The sequence below is a fragment of the Ochotona princeps genome, chromosome 12 (genome assembly GCF_030435755.1).
Source record: "Ochotona princeps isolate mOchPri1 chromosome 12, mOchPri1.hap1, whole genome shotgun sequence".
NCBI classification, from domain to species: domain Eukaryota; kingdom Metazoa; phylum Chordata; class Mammalia; order Lagomorpha; family Ochotonidae; genus Ochotona; species Ochotona princeps.
In genome coordinates, this window is record NC_080843.1 from 50,379,428 (window position 1) to 50,402,696 (window position 23,269).

The following is a 23,269-nucleotide window of genomic DNA, read 5'->3' on the forward strand; positions in this document are numbered from 1 at the left end:
TTTCCCAGTGTATTAACTTGCTGGGGAATGCATAATTTGAAAAAAAAACATACTTCAAAAGCACTGCACTGTAGGAAATAAGAGTAGTGTATATAAAAATAAATTGAGAATAAGTAGGATGTCAAGTTATTGGAATTACCTGAGACATATGGTGATTGATGTGCCAAGCAGCAACGTGTGTGATTACAATTTTCTGATTCATTTGATCACAGTAGCTCCCCGAGCCAAAATACACTTTGAAGCTTGAATTGCCTACATTTAGTAGCTACCTTGCTTTTGTATGATCCTGATTGTAATGTTTACAACTGCATATATTTGTGTGCACTCAGACAACCAAATAGAAATATAGAAACACATGATCAGTAGGTGTTGGTCCAGGAAATCCCCTGCAGTTTGTTACTCACGGCAGCCAGGGAACCTCAGACCCTGGAGTGTGAAAAGGGAGCTATATAGGATTTGGAATTCTGTTGAGCAGTTTGACGGGCAGTCTGAGGAAGCAGGGGTTCATTCTGGATTGGATGCTGTTAGAAGAACCCTATACCTGGGTAGTTCAATGACTCATCAGCCATAGGGAGGGTGAGGGTGAAGCTGTAATTGATAAGGAAGTCTCAATCCTGAAGAGATGGAATCAGTGGTATTTGTGGATAGTACAGTATTCTTGTTTGTGCCTATGCTTTTGGCAAAATTAGACGGTGATTTTGCTTGGTCTTACATTATCACAGTCTCAGGGGTAGTCCTGTCTGAGGCTGCTATTCAGTGAGGTGGTTGACATCTCAGGGGGAAAGAACCTGGTCTTGCTGAGAGAGTGGGGCCAGCTCTGGACGTCAGGGACTGTTCTTGTCCCATCTCAGCAGCTTGAGTCATTCTTCTTCAATAACTGGCAGATCTCACAGCTCATGTGCACCTGTGTGCCACACTGCTCCCTTTGCAGCCAGTACACTTCAACCTCAGCCTGGGCTGGCTAGGAAAGGGGAAGGGAACATTCTCCCCAGAAGCAGTGGGTCAGTGTGACCTGTGAGCTCTGGGCTGCACAGTTGACTCATGTGAATGCTGACCCTTTTACTTCGTGTCTCATGCTTGAGTTCCATGTTGCTTTTTCCACTGTTACCAAATGAGTTTTTGGTCCCAAGACTGCAAACCAGGATAACAACTTTTCTCCTTAAACAAATGATGAGAAATGTAAATTTTTACTTTCATTTTGTTTGAAAGAAGTATCCTTGTTTTTAGTAATGTATGAACGGATATTTCCATTGCCCTAAGATTAAGATCTCTGTTCTGGTCATCACTACATCACTGTAGGTCAGTTATTCCCATCTGCTTCCAGTCCTACCCAGTTCCACCCTGTTTATTTTTGGCTAGAAAATGAACAGCCATTCTTTCTGGCATTTGAAAGGTTCTCTGTGAATCCCTCCTCAGTTGGGGTTGTTGTTTTCTTTTTACTTTTTGGAGATCAACCCATTAATCTCTTGATACATTATTATTACTGATAGGAACTAGCATCACAAGTAATTTGTGGAGTATTATATGACAATCTGTTCTTATTGACACGTCTTGGGAATATTCCACTTGCTTTTACTGTTAGAGAAAAGAAAAATGCTTTTTCTGAGTATATGCTATGTGCTCATACAGTTTTGTCCTGGGCAAATGGACGTTTGGGAGGGAGGAAGGTTAAGCACTCAGTGTTGGGAATTCATGCTCAGCCCCATGCCACGGGTGCCCCCACAGGTGATTTGATCTCTACATGCTGTGCTGTTACTCTACAGTATGACTGGTCAAGATAACACCTACCCTACAAACTGCTGCCAAGTTAACGAGGGAATCCAGATCAATGACCTAGCACAGTGCTTGACACGGTTAACACCCAGTGAGAGCCACTGTTAATTTTTGAGAGAGAAAAAAGTGAATTACTAAATGTTATCTTCCCTCTGAGCATTAGTTGGCTTCTCGGATAGCCAATAGAGGCCTCGTCTTTATTCTTTGTAAGGGTGTGAGAAATGAGAAGGCACAGTCCAAGGTAAGCTCTGATGGGTGACTAAAGATTGCCCTGATGCCAGGCAGGCAAAGGGAGGAGAGAAGAGAGAGGTTGGCAAACAGCAGGGGTGTCTCCGCATTGAAAGACAATGCGAAGTGCTGGATGGGACACAGGACAGAATGACAGCTAGCGCCTAATGAACGGGGTGAGGAAGGAAGGGAGTGGTGGGAACTGTGGCTGGAGGATCCAGCAAAGACCACGTGTTCAAAGCTCAGCATTTTGGGCTATAGGAAAGCAAGGAATTGGAGTCAATCTTACAGCACGACTGCCCCAAACCCTTTCAAGAAGCTACTCAGATAATATTTAAATCGGAAAAGGGGATGTCCATTTTGTGCTGCTGTAACACAATACCTGAAACCAGGTAATTCACATTGAAAAGTCATCTGTTTGGCTCCTGCTTCTGGAGGCTGAGCATGACTGTGGCCGCATGCGCATTACACATAGTTATAAGCATCACATGTAGTTTTATAAAAACAATAGTAGCTACTGGGCCGGGTGTGATAGCCTAGTCACTAAATCCTCATCTTGTATCCGCTGGGATCCCATATAGGCACTGGTTCATGTCGCAGCTACTCCATTTCACATCTATCTCCCTGCTTGAGGCCTGTGAGAGCAGTAGAGAATGGCCCAAAGCCTTGGAACCCTGCACCCATGTGGGACACCCAGAAGAAACTCTTGGCTCCTGGCTTTGGATTTGTTGCGGCCACTTGGGAAGTGAACCAGTGGACAGAGGATCTTTCTGTTTCTGCTTCTTTCTGTATGTCGGCCTTTGCAATAAAATAATAAAGTAAATCTTAAAAAAAGATGGGGGACTATTTAGGCAATTCAAGATTCAGGGGCCCCATCCTGTCAAATCCTGGCATGGTCAAGAGGCACAACATGGTTATAGCCTCAAGTCCTTTAATAATCATCATAAATCCGAGGGCTGCGGGAGAGGACGTCTAGCTCGGATCCCGAACCCAGTCCACCATGTGCCCATGGCTCATGGCGGGCTGGGCCCGGACATGCCTGGGTGCGGCCTGCTTCCTTCTGGGGTGAGTACGCCGAGGGGGGAGGCCTCCGTGACTGGGCATGTCCGGGACCCACCCAACACCCTCATTGGGTGGTGGGTGAACGGGATTGGGGAGGGGCGCAACCTCGGGCCTGCAGGATTTAACCTCCGGCTGCCAGAGGCGAGCCGAGGGCTGCGGGAGAGGACGTCTAGCTCGGATCCCGAACCCAGTCCGCCATGTGCCCATGGCTCATGGCGGGCTGGGCCCGGACATGCCTGGGTGCGGCCTGCTTCCTTCTGGGGTGAGTACGCCGAGGGGGGAGGCCTCCGTGACTGGGCATGTCCGGGACCCACCCAACACCCTCATTGGGTGGTGGGTGAACGGGATTGGGGAGGGGCGCAACCTCGGGCCTGCAGGATTTAACCTCCGGCTGCCAGAGGCGAGCCGAGGGCTGCGGGAGAGGACGTCTAGCTCGGATCCCGAACCCAGTCCGCCATGTGCCCATGGCTCATGGCGGGCTGGGCCCGGACATGCCTGGGTGCGGCCTGCTTCCTTCTGGGGTGAGTACGCCGAGGGGGGAGGCCTCCGTGACTGGGCATGTCCGGGACCCACCCAACACCCTCATTGGGTGGTGGGTGAACGGGATTGGGGAGGGGCGCAACCTCGGGCCTGCAGGATTTAACCTCCGGCTGCCAGAGGCGAGCCGAGGGCTGCGGGAGAGGACGTCTAGCTCGGATCCCGAACCCAGTCCGCCATGTGCCCATGGCTCATGGCGGGCTGGGCCCGGACATGCCTGGGTGCGGCCTGCTTCCTTCTGGGGTGAGTACGCCGAGGGGGGAGGCCTCCGTGACTGGGCATGTCCGGGACCCACCCAACACCCTCATTGGGTGGTGGGTGAACGGGATTGGGGAGGGGCGCAACCTCGGGCCTGCAGGATTTAACCTCCGGCTGCCAGAGGCGAGCCGAGGGCTGCGGGAGAGGACGTCTAGCTCGGATCCCGAACCCAGTCCGCCATGTGCCCATGGCTCATGGCGGGCTGGGCCCGGACATGCCTGGGTGCGGCCTGCTTCCTTCTGGGGTGAGTACGCCGAGGGGGGAGGCCTCCGTGACTGGGCATGTCCGGGACCCACCCAACACCCTCATTGGGTGGTGGGTGAACGGGATTGGGGAGGGGCGCAACCTCGGGCCTGCAGGATTTAACCTCCGGCTGCCAGAGGCGAGCCGAGGGCTGCGGGAGAGGACGTCTAGCTCGGATCCCGAACCCAGTCCGCCATGTGCCCATGGCTCATGGCGGGCTGGGCCCGGGCGGCCAGTGTGCCATTTGGCGCCAGGCTGTGCCTGCTGGCCGCCCGGCCGGGGAGCTCTGGGGTATTGGACATCTGAATCGCTGCTGAGATAGCTCTAGAGTGACCCCACTGTTTCTGGGATCTGAGTGAATCCTAAAGATTCCCAATGCCAGTAACTCTTCCTTTGAAGAACTTCCAATCCCTTAATAATGCTGAGCTTTGAACACCTATCAAGTAAAAGATAAGCTCCGGCTTGTGTAGCAGGCTGGCACCTAATGGTCCTCGGAGCAACCACGTGCAGGTGCGTGATTTACAGCTAGGAACGGTCCCAATCTGGGATGCCACAGCTGGGATGAGGTTCCCACCAAGGGGTGTATTTGCTGGAATGGGGGCTGCATTCTATCTAGGAAACAGTTGCAGTCACCCGAGGCACTAGTGTGGGCTGGGATTGGATGCACCAGGCCGGTTCAGATCCCAGCACCATCTGGTGTTATGGAGAAACAGGGTAGATGTGGGACTGACTAGGCTGGGTCTCAATCCCCTTCTGAGCCATGTGTGAGCTGTATGTGGGTATGGACGAGCCATGGCTGGGCTGAAACATCCAACAACAAGAGTCAGAATGGGGTGAAAGCCAGCCAGGAAAAGCCACTGTTCCTGCTAGGACAGGAGGTGAACTGAGTAGGGTTGGCTCAAGAACCCCCTGGCAAGCGCAAAATCTGGCATTGGGAGGGGTTCTGATGGAGGAGCCTGGGCAACTCCTCTGGCAGGACACAGTCCCTGCAGGTAAGCGCGAGAAGCATGATTGGAAACAGCCCAGAATAGGCCATGGAAAGTTTCCCACTGGCATGCACTCGGCATGGGTCAGGAGCAGGCCAGGCTGAATCAGTTCATGTCATCCTCTGGCAAATCCGATCACCAGAACAGAGTGTGGAATGGGCCGGGTTTGGTTGCGACAAAACCAGTACACATTCTGGAACGCCAGGGTGTGGTTGCCTGTACTGGATATGAATGCAGCACCCATCCAGCACACGTGAGATCCAGGAAGGGAGGGGCAGAGCTGGCGGGGGGGTTAAGGGGCTGGTCCCCTCGCTGGACAACCACTCCCACTGGAGAGTGTTGGCTGGGATAGAGACAGAAGCAAGGCTACAACACCTGTGCGCTGCATGTGGACAAGATCAGGGCCACAGCATCAGCTGGCAGAAGCTGGCACTGGGGACTAATTCTGTCGAGTCAAATCACAGGACCACCTAAAGAGTGCATAAACCGGGACAGAGAGACCTGGGAGGGAAAAAGTGGGTTCCCCCTTCTTGGGTCACTATTCCCGTGGGAGGGCATGAAAACTAGGACGGGGGCTGGGATGGCTAGACAGAGGCACTCAACAACATCTGTGAGGGCTGGATGGTTGAGTCGATTAGATAGAACTAAGCTTTAATACCCATTGACAAGTACCAGAGCCAAATGGGATGGGGGACAGACTGGTCTTCTGCTACACAAATTGGCAAACCAGGGTAGGGGGCAGGCTTGGTGGGGGTTATTGTGGGTCGCCCCGACTAGGCTGCAGCTCCCACTGGTTGATGTAAGGGCCGAACCAGACTGGACTGCAACACCCATTGGTTCCAGTGCAACTCGGGACTGAAAACAGAACCAATACAGCAATTGCAACCACCAGCTGATCAGGGTGATGGATGTGCCGGGCCCTGTGCTTGCTAGAACATACAAGAATCTGGTCTGGGAATACCTCAGAGTATCTTTGGAGATCTCCCCACTTGAACTGCTGGACTCAGAATTCTAACCAAGAAAAGACAGAAGACAGAATAGGACAATCATTCATCTCAGCTACATGTTGGCAGCGAAATATGGGACAAATGGAGACTTCATGATGGACCATATCAATCAGTGGACCACCTCATCGAGCGAAACTGGCAGTGACTCATAACTGGAGAACTATTAACTCCACTTGAGCACATATCTCAGAGCATGCCCCACATCCGGGACTTGGGGTGGGCGGGAAACCGGGTGGGGCTTCTCCCTCAATATCCCCTTTTACCTCAGATACATGATGGAAACAATATGGACATAATAGCATTGCCCACCTCCCTATCCCCCTGAACCTTTTTTTTTTTTTCCTTCTCTTTCTTGATTTTCCTTCAACTATAGTTAACTATGTAAAGATTGTCAACAACAATAAAAAAAAAAAAATAATCATCATAAATCCACTTATCAGCATGGCTCTTAGGGTCTAAAGATCTCCCATTAGGTTCTGCCTCCCAACCTAGTTGCATCAGAAATGAAGTTTCCCACACATGCTTTTTAGGGAGCACATTAAAACCATAGCAAGGGATCCAGGAAGCTGCAGCCAAGAGGTGGAAGAGTTCATTGTTCTTCATAGGTCATGCTGACTACTGCCCCCGGGAGCTCACTGTTACATGGTTTCTCCTGTTTCCCATTCCCTTACTATTCATTCTACCACCCATGTCCATTTTAAAGAACCCATTTTTTTTAATGTGCTTGATATGTGCTCTTAAAAATGCATGGAGTGGGCCCAATGTGTTGGCCTAGTGGCTAAAGTCTTTGCCTTGTATACGCTGGGATCCCATATGGTTGCCGGTTCTAATCTCGGTAGCCCCGCTTCCCACCAGTCTCCTTGCCTGTGGCTTGAGAAAGCAGTGGAGGACAGCCCAAAGTCTTGAGGCCCTGCACCAGTGTGGGAGACCTGGAAGAAGTTCCGGATTGGCTTAGCTCTGGCCGTTGCAGCCACTTGGGGAGAGAACCAGTGGATGGAAGATCTTTGTATCTCCTCTTTGTATATCTGCCTTTCCAATAAAAATAAATAAATGTCAAAAAAAAAAAAAAACTAAATGCACAGAGCCATGTGAACCACAACAGTATTTTATGCATGCTTTTCACTTAACTACATGGTACTGTGCTATTAAGTATTTCCTGTACGTGATTTTCTTCTTTTAATAAAAAGTATCCGTGTGCTATATGCACATATGGTTTATTGCTTCAATTCTGCTGCATGGTCCATATATAAGTATACATTGTAGCATTATTTATAACAGTTCTGAGTAGCCTAAATATTGCACACTAGGGAATGGTTAAGTAACCCTGGTACATTAGCCATGTGAAATAACATGCCTCCAGGAATGACAGCTCTAGAAACCATGGGGAGCATCTTTATGGCAGGCAAAATTGTCTTTACACTGTGAAAACAACTGCATAAAGTATGTATTCATATAGCCAAGGACCGGAAAGGAGAGGAGGACTATGAAAACAGTTTGTGTAACTGCAGGAACTGCAGGGCAGGCTTCTCTTCTAGCTGTTGGTCAAAGGCCATGTTGTCTCTGGGGATGGGGCCTGTGCAGCAGAGCTCTTTCCACAGCACAGTCTGAGACCTAATGCCTGCCCCAGAACTGGCACAGGGCACCCTTCCCAAAGCAAAAGGGCCTCTTCTCCACTGGGTGTGTTCTGTGGTCAACCTCAGTGACATTTACGTCCCCCCATTTGGGAATCAGGCTTGACATCAACAAGCTTTGCAGCAGACTGGGAAAGATCTACCACTGTAAAAAGTATCTGTTCACAAGCTTAAAAAAAGGAAAGCAAAGGTCATAGGAATTATGCATATCCTTCTCTCACTTCAAAAAAAAAGTCCTACCAAATATCATGAACTTGTATTTGCATGTGAAGTCTCAAAGTACAAATTATCAATAATCTGTCGGAGATCTGAGTAAGAAAGAGACATACTTTAAAATATATTTCTTTTTCATCTTAAAAACCACGTTTTTCTTTACTTTTTCAATGAACAGTTTTTTTCAAAAGCTTAACCTCCCCCACTTCACTTCATCACACTAAATTTTTAAACATTGCCTTTAAGGTGTCTTAATTTTCATATTGCAAAGAACTCTCTACAATACAATCATATTTTGTATTCTTTGTTGTGTACTTATTAGGTGGTGAGGGTTAAGCTGCTCTGAGGACTGCTGGCAGGTGGAACACACACCAATCTGTTAAGAATGTCAGTACAATGCCACTGACATGTCACAATGACAAAAAGCTAGGGGCCTTGTCTAAGTGACTTTAGGATCTGGGTGTGACAAAGGCTGTCCTTAGGGCTCGCTCTCCTTACCTACAGCCATGGCTTGACTTTACGAAAGTAAAGCTTTTGTCAAATGGAAAATATTGAGAGATGTCTGCTTCTTTTTTTAAAAAAAGAATTCTATTGTTGTTTTCCATGAGAGTTTTGTAGCTGTAGGGATTCCTCCCTTCCCTTCATTCCCCCCATAGTATCACAGTGTTGTGTAGTCCTTGACTAACAGTCTGTAGTTTATTTTACTGAAGCGTAACCTGGCATTGTAGGTATAGACCAAGGTACCAAATGTAGTGTCACAGTGACAAGGATACTCAACTGTTTCATTTGAAGTCCTCCTTTTATTTCACAATAGGGATGCTTACTGCAATGTATCTTCACTTTCCGGTACACTAGTCTCCATTATACAGTTCATTTATGAGAATATGTGCTTATATGTGCTCACCTATATGTCTGTTTTGTATTTTGCATGATGGTTGTCTTACATCAGAGACAACACACGGTATCTGTCCTTCAGTGCTTCATTAATTAAACCGAAGCCCTCAGTTATTATTCATGCTCCTTTGCATTTTACTACAATAAACTGAGACCGGCCAACTCACCAGGGAGGGCCAGGTTACTGCCCAAGTGAGGCTGGCTTGCTCAAGGCCAGTTTGAGGAATCCCCAAACAAGCATAATGGAGCACTTTGAACATTTCGGTCAGTCGCAGACTCAGCAGTTTGCTATGTTTCCTCAGTACAGACAAAGCAGAAGTCCCGTTTTACCGGCTGAGTGGCACGGTGAGCGCCCAGCCCCGGCGGAGGAGCGGAGGCGAGCTCCCGTGGCACGGCTGGGGCTCCTGCTCGGTCGGCCCGGCGCTCAACTCTCCCGGAAACGCCGCGGCCCGGCCCTGCCGCCTTCGGGCCCGGCGCGCGCCGCCGCCCGGAACAGCCTCTCCTCCCGCCATTTTCGGCGCGCGCTCAGGTGCCGAGCTGCCGCCTGCGGGTGCCGGGCTTGGGAAGACGCGCGCAGCCATGGCCGCGGGCGTGGACGGCGGGGACGCGGCGGGCGCCCGGCAGCACGTGTTCTTGATCCCAGGTAAACACGCCCCCCGCGCGCAGCGGCGGCGCGCTGGGCCCGGCCCGCGGCTGCGTGAGGGCGGGCTCGCCGGTGCGGCGCTCCCGGTGCCGCCGCCGTGAGCGCTTCCAGGCCTGCCCGCCGCGCCGCCCCGGCCCTGGACTGGCTTCCTCCCGAGATGCCGGGCTCTGCATCACGGTCCCACGCGGCCTCTGGCCGGCCAGGCGCAGTGTGCAGACCCGGAAGAAGCGCAGAGAGGGAGCGAGCGCCCTTCTGCAGCTTCAGGGCCCTGTGGGTGCCGGGTCTCAGGTGTTCGGTGTCCGCCCTGGGGTTAACTCTGAATCGCTCCACCAGGCAGCCCGCCCAGCGTCAGGGATCCATTAGGTGCCTTCAAGGATCCAAGGTGGCCTAGCCTGGCTTTGGAGACTGCATCCTGGGACCGGCTTGGGGTGGCCAGGCAGGAGGGCAGCTGGAGGCTCAGCTTAGCTAGGAGTGATCCAGAGTTATTTCTGGTTGGCCAGAGCTAGGCCTTACCTCCTGACTACTGGGGTTTGGGGATGGTGAGCAGCCAGGGCCACAGAAGGAGGGTTCTCAAAGTGTCCGGATAGGAATCGGGAATCTAGAACAGCAAGGTTTGGCCCTCTTAGGGAGGATCCTTTTGAGGGTGCAGCAGTGGGAAGAACAACCCCGTGCGCATTGTGTTTGTTTAATCTGAGATCCTGGGGGTCGCGTGGCTTTGCAGCCAACACACTCTGACACTGGTATCCCTGTGGTATCATAGGAACCTGATAGGTCTTGGAAATGCCTGTGTCTGTGGAGTGTCTTTTGCTCAAGTCTTTAACTCTCCGTCCTCTGTGGAAAGGGTATGAATTTTGAATGTGAGGTTCCCCACTGATCCAGAACTTTCTGAGCTGTTCCTCATGCCTGCTCTTGGGAATCCTCCAGGAACCTTTAGGCTGGCCCACATCCCCAGCTGTGGTTGTGCGTGCTTGGTTCAGAGTGTACCTGTCTGTACCTGGCCTTGGCTTGCAGCAGTGGTTGGGTTGGGTGGCTGGTTGGGGTTTCCCCCGCTGCTTTTGTTCTGTTATGTGGCTGTCCCTAACGTGGGTCTCCACTCTGGGGGTGAGCCTGTGGATGAGTTCCACAGATAACTGCTGTGCAATAGACTTGGTAGAACACAGTTTTCTGAGGTTCCTGGCAGACACAGGCACTCATTTTTCTGTTTCCTAAAGTGGGATGGCTGAGTCTGGGTGCTTCTATGCTGTTGGGTAATAGCCAGGTGGGTTTTCACCAGCAGTGTAGGACCTGGACAGGTTGGTGGGAAGATGGAATGGGAATGGCAGGGCGGTTTCCATGGTGAAATGCCTAATGCACAATTCAGGTTTGGGCAGAGTTTAGCAAAAAAAAGGCTTTGCCTCCTCAACGTTCTCTCTTCTGGCTTTGGTCACCCCAGTACAGCGACCTTATCAGAATGCTGAAAAACTAGCCAATGTGTGAGAATCAAGTATTGCTGTTATCATTCAGATATCCAAAACAGCTGCTGTTTGTTCAGTTTCTTGTATTGTTCTGATCTCCATTAAAGTGTCCTCTCCGTAATCAGCACAAAAATCCTCAAAAGAATGAAGCATTCATTGGGTCCCTGAGTGTAATAGATTTTGTGTATCAACTGCTGGGTTGTGACCTATAAAAATACTGTGTGCAGCGGAGAGGGTGGTGGCTCTCAGAGGCTAAGAAAGAGCTGATAGAATGATTGCTGCTGGCCTCTGGCAGAGCGAGCTTTGCAATCCTGCAAACTAGAGCCTCTGTCCTTGTAATTCTTAAGCCGGCCTTTACCGCCACCTACAGGCTGTGAGGGTGCAGGAGGAGGTTGGTGGCTATGGAAGCCCTGCTGTGGTTCTCCCAGTTAGGGTGGGTTATGGGGCCACTGAGTGGCCTCCAGGAGATCCTGAGCAGGGACCAGGGGATGTGCATTACTGATCAGATCCCAGCGGTTGCCACTGCTGCTGTTGGACCCCAGTCCAACACTGTCCCCAGGAACCCCACTGGAGTGTGGATCAGCTCTCAGGAGCTAGTGTGGGATGAGGACATGGCCAGACACAGGTTTGGCTCTGCAAGTACTTGGCCAGGATTTCCAAGGCCCATTGTCACAGATGTACTGTTGTTCCTGCAGAGGGGAAGTCAGCCCACTTAGTAAGGCATGCATTGGCTGGAGACTGGCTGCCCTGGACCAAGAGAACGCCATGGCCATGGTGAAGTTAGGCCCTTCATAAACAAGAACAGTTTCCTTAAAGCTTTGAAAACATGCATGGGTACTTTGTAAGTTTGTGGGGATATGAAATTAAAAGATAAGTTTTGTTTGGTATAAACGTTTTTTGGAATCCATGCATTTTCACAGAATACTTTGCAATAAACTTGTTTAGTACTATGAACTTGTTGAAGTCCCTCTTGTGTGGTGGCAGCAGCCTGTACTCAGTTTTAGAAAATTGCTGGGTCTGAAGAACTCTCTCTGGGTCCTGGAAAGTCAGTACGTTGGCCAACAGAGCAGCAGAACTTTAAAGGGATTTACCCAGGAAACAAATGCAAAACCCTCCGAACCATGTGATGATATTTGTAGCCCACATTTAGTTCACATCACGTGAAAAGTTGCTTACCACAGCACTGTCATGTCTTGAAGGATGTATTTAAAAGTTGGATTTAGGTCTGTGTGCCTCTAGTGTGCATTTATTTGGAGAAACTGAACACTGCAGATAAACAAAAGCTGGAACTTGGAAGGGATGCTTGTGGGGTCTTTAGTTGCAGGACCTTGATTTTCATAGGCAGGTGGAGACAGAACTACCTGTTTCAGCAGTCAGTCAGTCCTTGACTTTGGGCTGGTCTCAGCTGCCTCTCTAAAGCGTCTTGGTAACTCTAGCCTGTTTGCGGTGTTTGTTAGCGTGCAAGCCTGTAAGCGTCTCTGGGTTTGGACCATTGCTCCTTGCTGCTATAACAGTACGTGTTACGATAATATCTGCAATGTTCTGCAGCCCAGGTTCTGTATATTTGTCAGTTCCACTCAGTGAAGATGGAGCATGGTGTAAGAGAGGCCCATTGATCCGGTGGGCATGGGATAGACGGCGGAATTCATTGCCCCTGGATGATAATCATTCATAGGATTTAGCTCCAATGAAATACAAAAATATTAAGAAACTATACATGTCTTCTGAGGTGAAAAATAAAAATGATTTCAGGAAATTGGTATAAAGACTTGTTTGTGCCCATGTAGTCTGATTAAAACATCAGCCCCCCCGTTTCTCCAGTCTCCAGATCACACAGGCCTTTGCACTGAATTTTCACTCTTTTTTTTAAAAAAACTGATTTATTTTTATTGCAAAGGCAGATATGCAGAGAAGAGGAGAGACAGAGAGGAAGATCTTCCATCCAATGATTCACTCCCCAAGTGACCACAGTGGTTGGAGCTGTGCCGATCAGAAGCCAGGAGACAGGAGCTCTTCCGGGTCTTCCACGTGGGTTCAGGATTCCAAGGCTTTGGGTCGTCCTTGACTGCTTTCCCAAGCCACAAGCAGGGAGCTGGATGGGAAGTGGAGCTGCTGGGATTAGAACTGGTGCCCATATGGGATCCAGGCGTGTTCAAGGTGAGGACTTTAGCTGCTATACCACTATGCTGGGTCCTGCACTGAATTTTCAATTATGTTTTCCAGCCAAGTTATTCCTTTTGGTTTGTGACAGTACACATTAAAAACTGTGTCTTTGGAAATCGGTGTTGTGGAGCACTAAGTTAAGTTGCTGCCTGTGTTGCCGGCATCCCACATGTGTGCCACATGTGTGCCAGTTCCAGTCCAGGCTGCTCCTCTTTGCTCCAGCTTCCCCATAAAGTGCCTGCAAAAGCAGCAGAGGATGGCTCAAGCGCTTTGGTCCCTGCCATCCAGGTGCAAGGCCCTACATGGAACTCCTGGGTCCTCGTTTCAGCCTGGTCCAGCCCCAGCCATTGCGCTCATATGGGTTGTGAACTTGTAGATAGAAGATCTCTCTCATTCTGACTTTCAAATAAGTAAATAAAACTTAAAGTATTTTCAGAAGGGTTGTATTCGTTACATATTTCCCCAGAGGTAGCAACAGTACTGGCCAGTTGCTGGGAGGCAGACTGTGCCTTGCTCCCCAAGGCGAGTAACAAGCCCAAGTGCTGCCTGCCTTAGCCGGTTGGGATGCTCATTGAAGGCCCCTTCTGATGGGACATCCTGTGATCATGTTGGTTTGTCATGGCAGGATTGTCTTTCCCGATGGCAAGCAAGAGATGGATGTGAAAACATGGTGTGAATGCACACTGTAGAACCATATTGTATTTTAAGGTTTAAACCAGAAATGGTCTCCCCAAGAAACTGTTCAACCCATCTGGACAATAAGTAGCTGGACTCCATGCTTAGTATATGTTTGCAAGGAAAGAATCTTGATTGAATTTGAACTGTAATGCTGCATCAAGGTGGAGGAATCCACCAGGGGGGAGGGGAGGGGGAGGGGTGGGGGGGTTCCCAGAGCCTGTGAAACTGTCACATAATGCAAAATATTAATAAAAATTTTAAAAAATCAATATAAAAGGAACCAGTAGTTTTCAACTTAATAACAGAGAAAATTCCTATCAGTATTGTTACCTGTGTGATCCAGGGAACTTTTTAGAAGTCCCAAAACAATTCTTCTCTGGGGGTGAGGGGGAACATTGGTCAACATGTGAAGTGTATAGCAAATAAAAAGCTATTACAGACTTTATTGACTTTTCAGTTACCCTAATAAAAAAGACATTTTTTCAGCCTTTACCTTGGGGGCTGGCACATGGTTTTTAGTATTGTGTGAGAAGTATAGAGAGGAACAGCTCCTGTCTGTTGGTTCACTCCCTGAGTGCCTACGGCAGCCAAGACTGAGTTGACTAGCGTCAGGAGCTGGGCGGTCAATCGGGGTGTCCTCTGTGAGTGGCAGGGGAACCAAGTGTTTGAGTCCTCCTAGGCTGCCTCCCAGGGTATGCAACAGCAGGAAGCTGGAGCTGTGAGTTGGAGCTGGGAATCGAGCCCATGGACTCCTATATGAGATATTAGTGAGCAAGCCACTAAGCTAAGTGCCTCTTCCCTCTCTCATTGCTTTATGCTTTTTTAGTGCTATCTTTTAAAATCTGCTGTGTACTAGTTAATTCTGCATTTCCACATTTTTCTCCCACTGTTTTCTTCAAGAACTTTTAAAAATTGGGCCCAGCAGCGTGACCTAGCAGCTAAAGTCCTCTTGTTGAATATGCTGGGATCCCATATAGGCACCAGTTCTAATCCCGGCCAGCCTCACTTCCCATCCAGCTCCTTGCTTGTGGCCTGGGAAAGCAGTCGAGGATGACCCAAAACCTTGGAATCCTGAACCCACGTGGAAGACCCGGAAGAGCTCCTGTCTCCTGGCTTCGGATTGGCACAGTTCTGACCACTGTGGTCACTTGGGGAGTGAATCAGTGGGTGAAAGATCTTCCTCTCTGTCTCTCCTCTTCTCTGCATATCTGCTTTTGCAATAAAAATAAATACATCTCTTTAAAAAATTAAAATAGTCATACCTATCTTGGATAGAAACTTCAGTGTTAACAAAAAGAAGGAAAAAAATACTTGCCCATCCATGCTGCCATTCAGAAAGAATAATTTTTGAGATATTTCCTTTCAGTCTTTGTGTTGTGTGTCACAAGATTTCTGTGTTGTCAGATATTTCCATTTCTGCTTTTATTTCACTATGTATTTATGACTTAATAGTGATGCCAAACACTCAGTAGTATGTGGTACTGTTTATTTCTACATTGGATCTGACAGTTACATTGATAAAGAGCAAGTGGGTTAGATGCTGATATGAACAAAGTTGACAAAATCTGTGGGTCACATTTCAGGTATTGAGCTTTGTATAGTTACAGTACAACTGTAATTATTAAGTAAGGGTTGCTTCGCGTGATGGGCAGCACGTGTTTAGAATGGGTTCTCTTTTAAAGGGGGATAAAGATTGAACATACAGAAAGGTCCAGCCGAGGTGAAGATGAACTCAAAGAGCCATGATGGCACGACAGCAAAGCAGGATGCTGTGAAAGCCGCTCAAGGAGGAGTGAGCTTGGGAGGGTAACCGTAGCCTCCTGCAACCCCTCCTGATATTCTGGCCTTAAACAGGACACCGGTTTGAATGCCCCCCACATCTGCCTTGGGGTTTTAAACTATAGAGTCAGTGCATCCAAGTTGTGTGTTGTAAGATCTGCTGCAGCCCTTTCCAGGCATTCTTGGAATGGGTTCACACAGCTGGCCTTGTGATGGGGACAGGGGTGGTGGCACAGTGGTTTCAAGGAACCAAGGGAGTTGGAGCAACAGTAAGTTCCAGGTTTGTGCTTCCCTCAGTGCTAACTTCCTCTCCTCCAACTGCTTCCTCCTTGGTGAAAAACAGACTGGGTGCTGGGCTTGGCCTCCACTCTTTGGAGTCTGCCAGGCAGGCCTCATCTTCTCTGAGCTCCAGTCTGAACCTCTTCAAAACGGCCTGACAACCCCATCTCTGCTGGCAGTGCTGAACCTCTGGGGAAAGGAAGGCACATGGTCTCGGGCAACATTAGCAATCCTGGAAGGTGCTGGTACCTTGAAAAGGAGAATTTCTTGGCAGCTGAGCAGGAAGGAACCAGAGGCCTGGCCATATTCTAATATCCAAAATGTGGAGAAAGTGAACCTGACCATTTGGGAAGGCAGTACTGTGTGAGCACCAGAGTGGTCTCTTCATCTTTTGTGGTTGTTCTACCTGATCTTCCTAAGAAACCTGGGCGGCCTTGGTGGTGGTGCTTTGGTGTCTGTACTTCCTTCTACACCTGCAAGAGAATGTGCGTTTTTCAGTGCTCATCTCTCACATGCCAAGAAGCAAACAGGGCCTCCAGCACGTGTCCAGTGCTTCCAAGCCATGAGAACACTTGGCACCAAGGTGCTGTGCTCTTGCGTTCATCTTATGTCTGTGAGTTTTAAATGAGAAGTTTGTTTTAACCAACAGAAGGGGATAGGAAAGCGTGGCCAAATTTTAAAAAGCCAGTTGAAAAATAACTTCATCAGCTGTACAACTACAGAGTCCGTGCATGAAAACAAATAGACCATTTGGCTGACTTTATGACTTAACTTTTCAGAGTTACAGAGTGATTAAATCTGTTGCATAGCCTAATTTTAAAACACTGAGATGTCACAGATAACTGGGAAGATATATGCAGCTCTCTGCAAGGAACATTATAACCCCGATAGGAAGATCAACTTTTCTTGCCGTTGATCAAACTTGGGATTATCTAATTTAATTTTTAAGAGTTATTCATTTGCATGGCAGAGGGACAAATAGTACTGTCATTCACTGGTATATTTTCCAAATGCTTGCAAGGGTCAGAGCTGGGCCAGGCCAAAGCTGGGAGCCAGGAACTTACTTCAGGACTCCCACTTGGAGGACAAGGACCCAACACCTTGAATCAATGCTTGATGTCTCCCAGGGTGTGCATTAGCAAGAGGCTGCATCAAAAGCAGAGACAGGACTCAAAGGAAGGCATCTGATGTGGGATGTAACTAATCACCTGCCCCTACTTTATCTGTTTCTGCTGGTAGATGTTTTTTTCATGCCTCTTTCTTTGTACCCTCTGAAGGCTCACCATTGCGGTGTGCCAGCTGGATTGAAGTGAACCAGCTGTGTCTTCTGATTCCGAAGCTGAGAGCACAGCACAGGACAGGGAAGACTGTTTGCAACATGTGAATCATAGGGAGCAGTCCTTTCAAGATAACGAGTGTGCTGCAGAGCTGTGGTGTGTTTTCTGAGTTAAGGCGAATGGGATGAAGAGTTTCCCTTATGGTATCCAACTTTGGGCTGTTGGCCCTGAGAAAATACTTGCTTAACTTTCAATTCTGGCTCTCCCATTGACCACTGGTATTTTTCCTCCAACGGGGGAAAAATGGTGGGAATTAATACTGTGGCATAAGGCCTGTTTAAAAGACTTGAATAGTACCTGGGAGGCAGTAAGTGGTCAAACGTATGCATATATGAGCTACTATTTCTTATTTCGCACTCTTTGGACACAGTTACCTCTTTTATATATATATATATATATATATATTTTTTTTTTTTTTTCCTTTAAAGTTCAAATGTCAGGAAAGTGACAAATGGTTTCATTTGGGGTTAAAACGTGTAGATCAGGTGAATGAGCAGAGGGCAGATTTGCTGTCAGAGCTGATGATGACCAATAGGACAAGAACTTGCATCGTGACAGGGAACAGAGAGCCCATTCTGCTGGGAGTCAGATAAAAGGACCTGGAGGAGTGGGGCGTGGAGTGATCAGCTTTAACAGGCTGTGGCAGCTGGGATGGCCAGCAAGACCGCTACCTCTGCTACCTGCTTCTGGTTCGCCTGTTTTTTGTTTGTTTGTTTTTTTTTTCTTTTGCAAAAAATACTCTTTTAGCCAGTCTAACTTATATCCACTTAGGACAAGAGAAAAGCTTTAAAAAGGAGAAAAATGCAAAGCTTATTACTCTTGAGAACAGAGTGTGGAATGTTGTCTTTCAGCATAGTTTTGGAAGAGAGCATTTTGTACGTCGATTTGCCAGAACTTTGATGCTTTAAGTATCAAAGCTTGATTTTGTCATTTCTTATTGGGTATTTTCTGAAATGGAACAATGCGTTCATGTTACATTTACTGAGCTCATCCCTCTCAAGTGTCCAAAGCTCTGCTGGATATTTTGCATTATCTTAAGTTTTACACATAAAAATGCATTGAGTTCTGGGTTTTTCACGAAGACACACCAAATCCCTTCCTGGTAGGCTAATTGCTACACCTTTACATAACGTCTTGGAATTGTTGGCAGTTACATTTTGGTCTTAACGTTGCCTTGAGATTCTTGACTTTTCTATCTATTTCAAAGAAGGGAAGCTGACTCTTCATTGAGTGTTTATGACATGAACTAGGCACTTTTCGTTGCATTTTGTTTTAATCTAACAACATCCTATAAAGTAGGAGTCATTAGGCACATGTTATAAATGAAGTAAGTGAGGTGCAGAGAGGTTTAGTCTTGTGCCCTGGGTCACACTGCTGAGTAACAAGGGGATCTGGGATTGGAATGGGGGCCTCTAGGATTGCAGACCAAGTGTTCTGTCTGTGCTGATATTCTAGAATGGACTGTGATTAAAAATTGGTTTGTAGATAAGGACCCTTCCCCACATTCTTCTCTTTCTGATCCTTTTCCATTACCCTAAAAGCAGAATCTTTTTCTTTCCTATGAATTTAACTGTTACTCAGTTGTGCTAGGAACAGGTAGAAGAGTAGAAATTAGAAAACGTGTGATGCTCCTAAGCCTGATGGACAAGGAGCAAGGCCATGGGACAACTCATGGTTTTCTAAATTTAAATGAAACCTCTATTCTAATAGAACCTTTAATTTATAGTCATATAATTTGGTGATTGTACCAGGTATAGATTAAGAAATTTATCAGAGGTATCATAGCAATATGGGTTGTTTTTTTCATACCAAGCCTTCAGAATGCACTGTGGGTAAGTCACTCCCTCCAAAATGTCAATACAAGCACTAGCAAAGATGGGGAAAATCAAACTTTCAGAACTCTTGAAGTTAGCTGAAGATTTCCAACAGTCTCATGGATATTGACTCAGGAACAGCTACTGTACTGATGTAGCAAAAGCAGGGTTTGTAGCATCCTAACTTTAGCTGTCCCCAGCCCCGTCTCCTGCACTTTGGAGTAGCCCTGAAAACCAACAACCTTGCAAACCCGGGCCATGGGAAGACATGAGCCTTGCCAGTGCAAGACACAGTAGACTGGCTTGAAGCTTCTCAGAAAGTGCCATGATAGAGCCATGTTCCTCCTTGACAAGTCTCACAGCTCCCTGAAAAAGTCTCATTTGCAGGACATTATTTGATCTGATATACAGCTAAGAGATGTTTCTGAGTGAAAAGCCCTGTGCCCAGGGCATTTGTTAAAAACAACCAGTGGCAACTGTTTACATTGTGCTTTCTGAGGGAGCAGTGCCCATTGGCCAAAAACATAAAGGGAAGATCCACGAAACAAGACATCCAGAGAAGCCTTGAGGAGCGCCACTGTACTCCTAAGGAATTAGAAGACATTGGATGTGCAGGACTGTGTGTCGATGCCAGGAAAGCACCAGCGGGCGGGGGGCTCAGGTGCTCATTTCTGACTAACCTTGAGGGCCTGGGAAAACATGTGAAAACTAAGGCAGAAGTTTAAAGGGTCTGCATGTTGAAGGTTTGCCCCAACACAGCTGCTCAGCAGAAGTTAGGAGAGGTTGTGAAGTGTCTGGGGACATCTGTGGCTGCCTCTTACAGTGAGTACAGACTTTACTGAGCTAGCCCAGGAGGATAACTCAGCAAAGATCAAATCCTGAGAGGGAGTTCAGCAAATGGAGTCTGGTTTCTAGAATTGCCACATTTATTATTGTGTTACTTCAAATACCTACTTTTTAAAGAAAAAAAAAAAGAGTATGAGACACAGGAAAGTGTAGCTGAGATGACAGACTTAATCTAAGTGAACAGAATCTGTGTCTGAGAAAGCTGGGATGATATGCTTACTATACAAAGGTGTTTTTGAAAAGATATTTATTTATTTGCTTATTTGAAAGAAGAGGAAGAGGCTGAGGAGGAAGTGAAGGAGAGTGAAAGATCTTCCATCTGTGGGTTCACTCCCCCAGATGGCTGCAATGGCCAGGCTTGGGCCATGCTGAAGGCAGGAACCTACAGCTCCTCTGGTTGTCCCATGTGAGTGTATAAGCCCAAGGACTTGGGCCAGCTTCCATTGCTTTCACAGGTGCATTAGTGGAGAGTTGGATTGGAAGCAGAAGAGCAGGGACTCAAACCAACCTTCATACAGGATGCTGGCATTGTAGGCGATGGCGTAACCCCTGTGCTATGATGCTAGCCCCTCTACAGGGATTCCAACCAGCTGTTACAAATATAGCCAAAACATGAAAGTAAGCCATGTCTAAAGAATCAAAAGTATGACCATGAATTCTTACCAAATTGTATCAACAAAGAGATAGAAATTATAAAAGAATATGTACATTCTGGCATTGAAAAGTATTATAACTGAAATGAAAAATTCACTAGTGGGCTCAAAAGGTTTGAACTGGCAAAGGAAAGGATTAACAGGCTTGAAGATTGTTCAAGTGAACTTAGTGACCATAGCCTCTGAGTAGGATGTCATCAAGCATAGTGATATACTCTCTCTCTGTATATATATGTAATGGGAGTCCCGAAGAAAAGAGAAGAGAGGAAAGAGGATATTTGAGAAATTAATGCCATATACTTACCAAATTCTGTCTTAAAAATCATTAATCTGTATATCTAGGAGTATAACAAACTCCAAATAGGATAAATTCAGGCAGAATGTGCCTGCATGCATTGTAGTCAAACTGTCAAAAGACTAAGAATCTTGAAAGCACCAAGAGAAAAATCGCTTGCCAGTTGAAAGGGATCATTGGAAAAGTTAGCCGTGAACTTCTCATTAGAAATCTGGAGGCCGTGGGCCCGGCAGCATGGCCTAGCGGCTAAAGTCCTCACCTTGAACGTGCCAGGGATCCCATATGGGTGCCAGTTCTAATCCCGGCGGCTCCACTTCCCATCCAGCTCCCTGCTTGTGGCCTGGGAAAGCAGTCGAGGACAATCCAAAGCCTTGGGATGCTGCACTCACGTGGGAGACCTGGAAGAGGTTCCTGGCTCCTGGGTTCGGATTGGCTCAGATCCAGCCGTTGAGGCTCACTTGGGGAGTGAATCATTGGATGGAAGATCTTCCTTTCTGTCTCTCCTCTGTATATCTGACTTTGTAATAAAAATAAATACATTTTTAAAAAAGTTTCATTCCTTATCTTAATAAAAGATCATTTAAAAAAAAAAAAGAAATTTGGAGGCCAAAACTCAGTGGGATGACTGAAAGGAAAAGACTGAATAAAAAATTCTACAGCTGTCAAAATTATCCTTCCAAAATGAGGATGGAGCAAGCGCATTGCTAGAATTCAAAACAGAAAATTCATCACTAGCAGACCTGATAGCGAGGAAAAGACTCTCCGTGGTAACTGGAATCTACACAAAGCATAAAGAGCAGTGCTAAAGACACAGGTAGGCATAGCACTGCAGGTATGTGTGTGTGTGTGTGACTGATCTTCCGATCGTCCTTTTCAGCAATAACCATCAAACTCTGTTAACAGGCTTATAGTGTATAAAGATACAATTTGTATGAGAATAATAGTACAAAGGGAGGGAGGAAAAAAGAATATTACATGAAAGAGTCTAGACACAGTCAGGTGGTAATGACAGGAATGTTTTGGCCCACGACAAGCCATACATGTGAGAGTGGTCCTATGAGATCATATCACCTTTTGTTTTTAGTCATCTTAGTTTGTGTAGTTAGTGCACTCTGTGATATTCACGTAATGATGAGCGTACTCATGAGGCAACACGTGCTTGTATGTTAAAACTGTGATTTGAATTATACTGTTGAAAGTTAAGATGGTAATTATAATTTCCAGGACAAGTACTAAGAAAATCACTTCCCCCACAGTGAAAGAAACAAGACAACTAACAAGATGCCCTGGAAAATATCTATTTAATACAAAAGAAGGCATAATAGAGGAACAAAGACATGACATATAGAAAACAAAGATATAAATGGCAGACATCAGCCCTCAGTGGGCCCAGTGCAATGGCTCAACTGGCTAATTCTCCCTTTGCAAGCTCTGGGATCCCCAATGCATGCTGATTTGTGTCCCGCCTGCTTTACTTCCCTGTAAGCTCCTGGCTTATGGCCTGGGAACACAGCGGCAGATGGCCCAAACCTTGATTCTCTGCACTCACATGGGAGACCCAGAAGAAACTCCTGGCTCCTGGTTTCAGATTGGCTCAGCCATGGCCATTGCAGCCATTTGGGGAGTGAATCATTGCACAGAGCTTTCTTTTTGTATCTCATTCTCTCTATAAATCTGACTTTCCAATAAAAATAAACAAATCTTTGAAAGAAATAAACCCTCCCTGCTCAATAACATTAAAGTATAAATAAATTAAGCAATCCTACTAAAAGACAACTTGACAGAATAAAGGGGGAAATTCCATGAACCAACTATTACCTACAAGATACTTTGAAGTTGGAGGCACAAATAGGTAGAAAGTGAAAGAAGGGGAAGATACCATGTAAGCAGTAATTAGATGAGAGTTGAAACAAATTGTAAGACCAAAAAAACTTTGTACAGGAAAATATTAAACATAGTCCAAAAAATCCCTGAAGCAAAAACTGACAGAATAGAAAATACAATTAAATAAAAATAGTGGGAGACATCAGTAACTAATCAGTGTAACTAAGAAGATACCATTATAACTAATGTATAGAACAACTAGGAAGTGGTTCACCAAGGAAACAAAAGGTGTTACTAACACCATAAACCGACTAAATCTAAGACAACAATGCAACACTGCACTTAACGGCAGTGGAATACATCTTTGTTTAAAGCAAATGTGAACACAACATGTGATGGGCCACAAATTTACAAAATCTGTCCTCCAGAAACAGTGAAATAAAAACAGAAGGTGATTACAGAAGGAGATTTGGGAAAATTCACAAATATGTGGAAATTAGATAAAACGCCTTGTAAAGAAACAAGTCACAGGAGAAATTATAAAGGAAATTAGAAAATACCTCGTGGTAATAAAATGCAACATAAAAACTTAGGGGATGTAGATAATAATGTTTAGTGCAAAAACATATAGGTATCTGTGCCTTTGTTTTTAAAAATTAGAAAGCTCGCAAC

The 23,269-nt window shown here is 46.8% G+C and overlaps 1 protein-coding gene across 2 annotated transcripts in view; it reads left to right on the forward strand.

The window, feature by feature from the left end:
• Positions 1-9,251: 9,251 nt before the first annotated feature.
• The window catches only part of RNASEH2B (ribonuclease H2 subunit B), a 67,317-nt gene continuing 53,299 nt past the window's right edge, over positions 9,252-23,269 (forward strand). For both annotated transcript variants that reach the window (XM_058670811.1, XM_058670810.1), the window contains exon 1: positions 9,252-9,475. In XM_058670811.1, the coding sequence (XP_058526794.1) occupies positions 9,412-9,475 (64 nt within the window). In that variant the 5' untranslated portion in view covers positions 9,252-9,411. The remainder of the gene's footprint in view (positions 9,476-23,269) is intronic.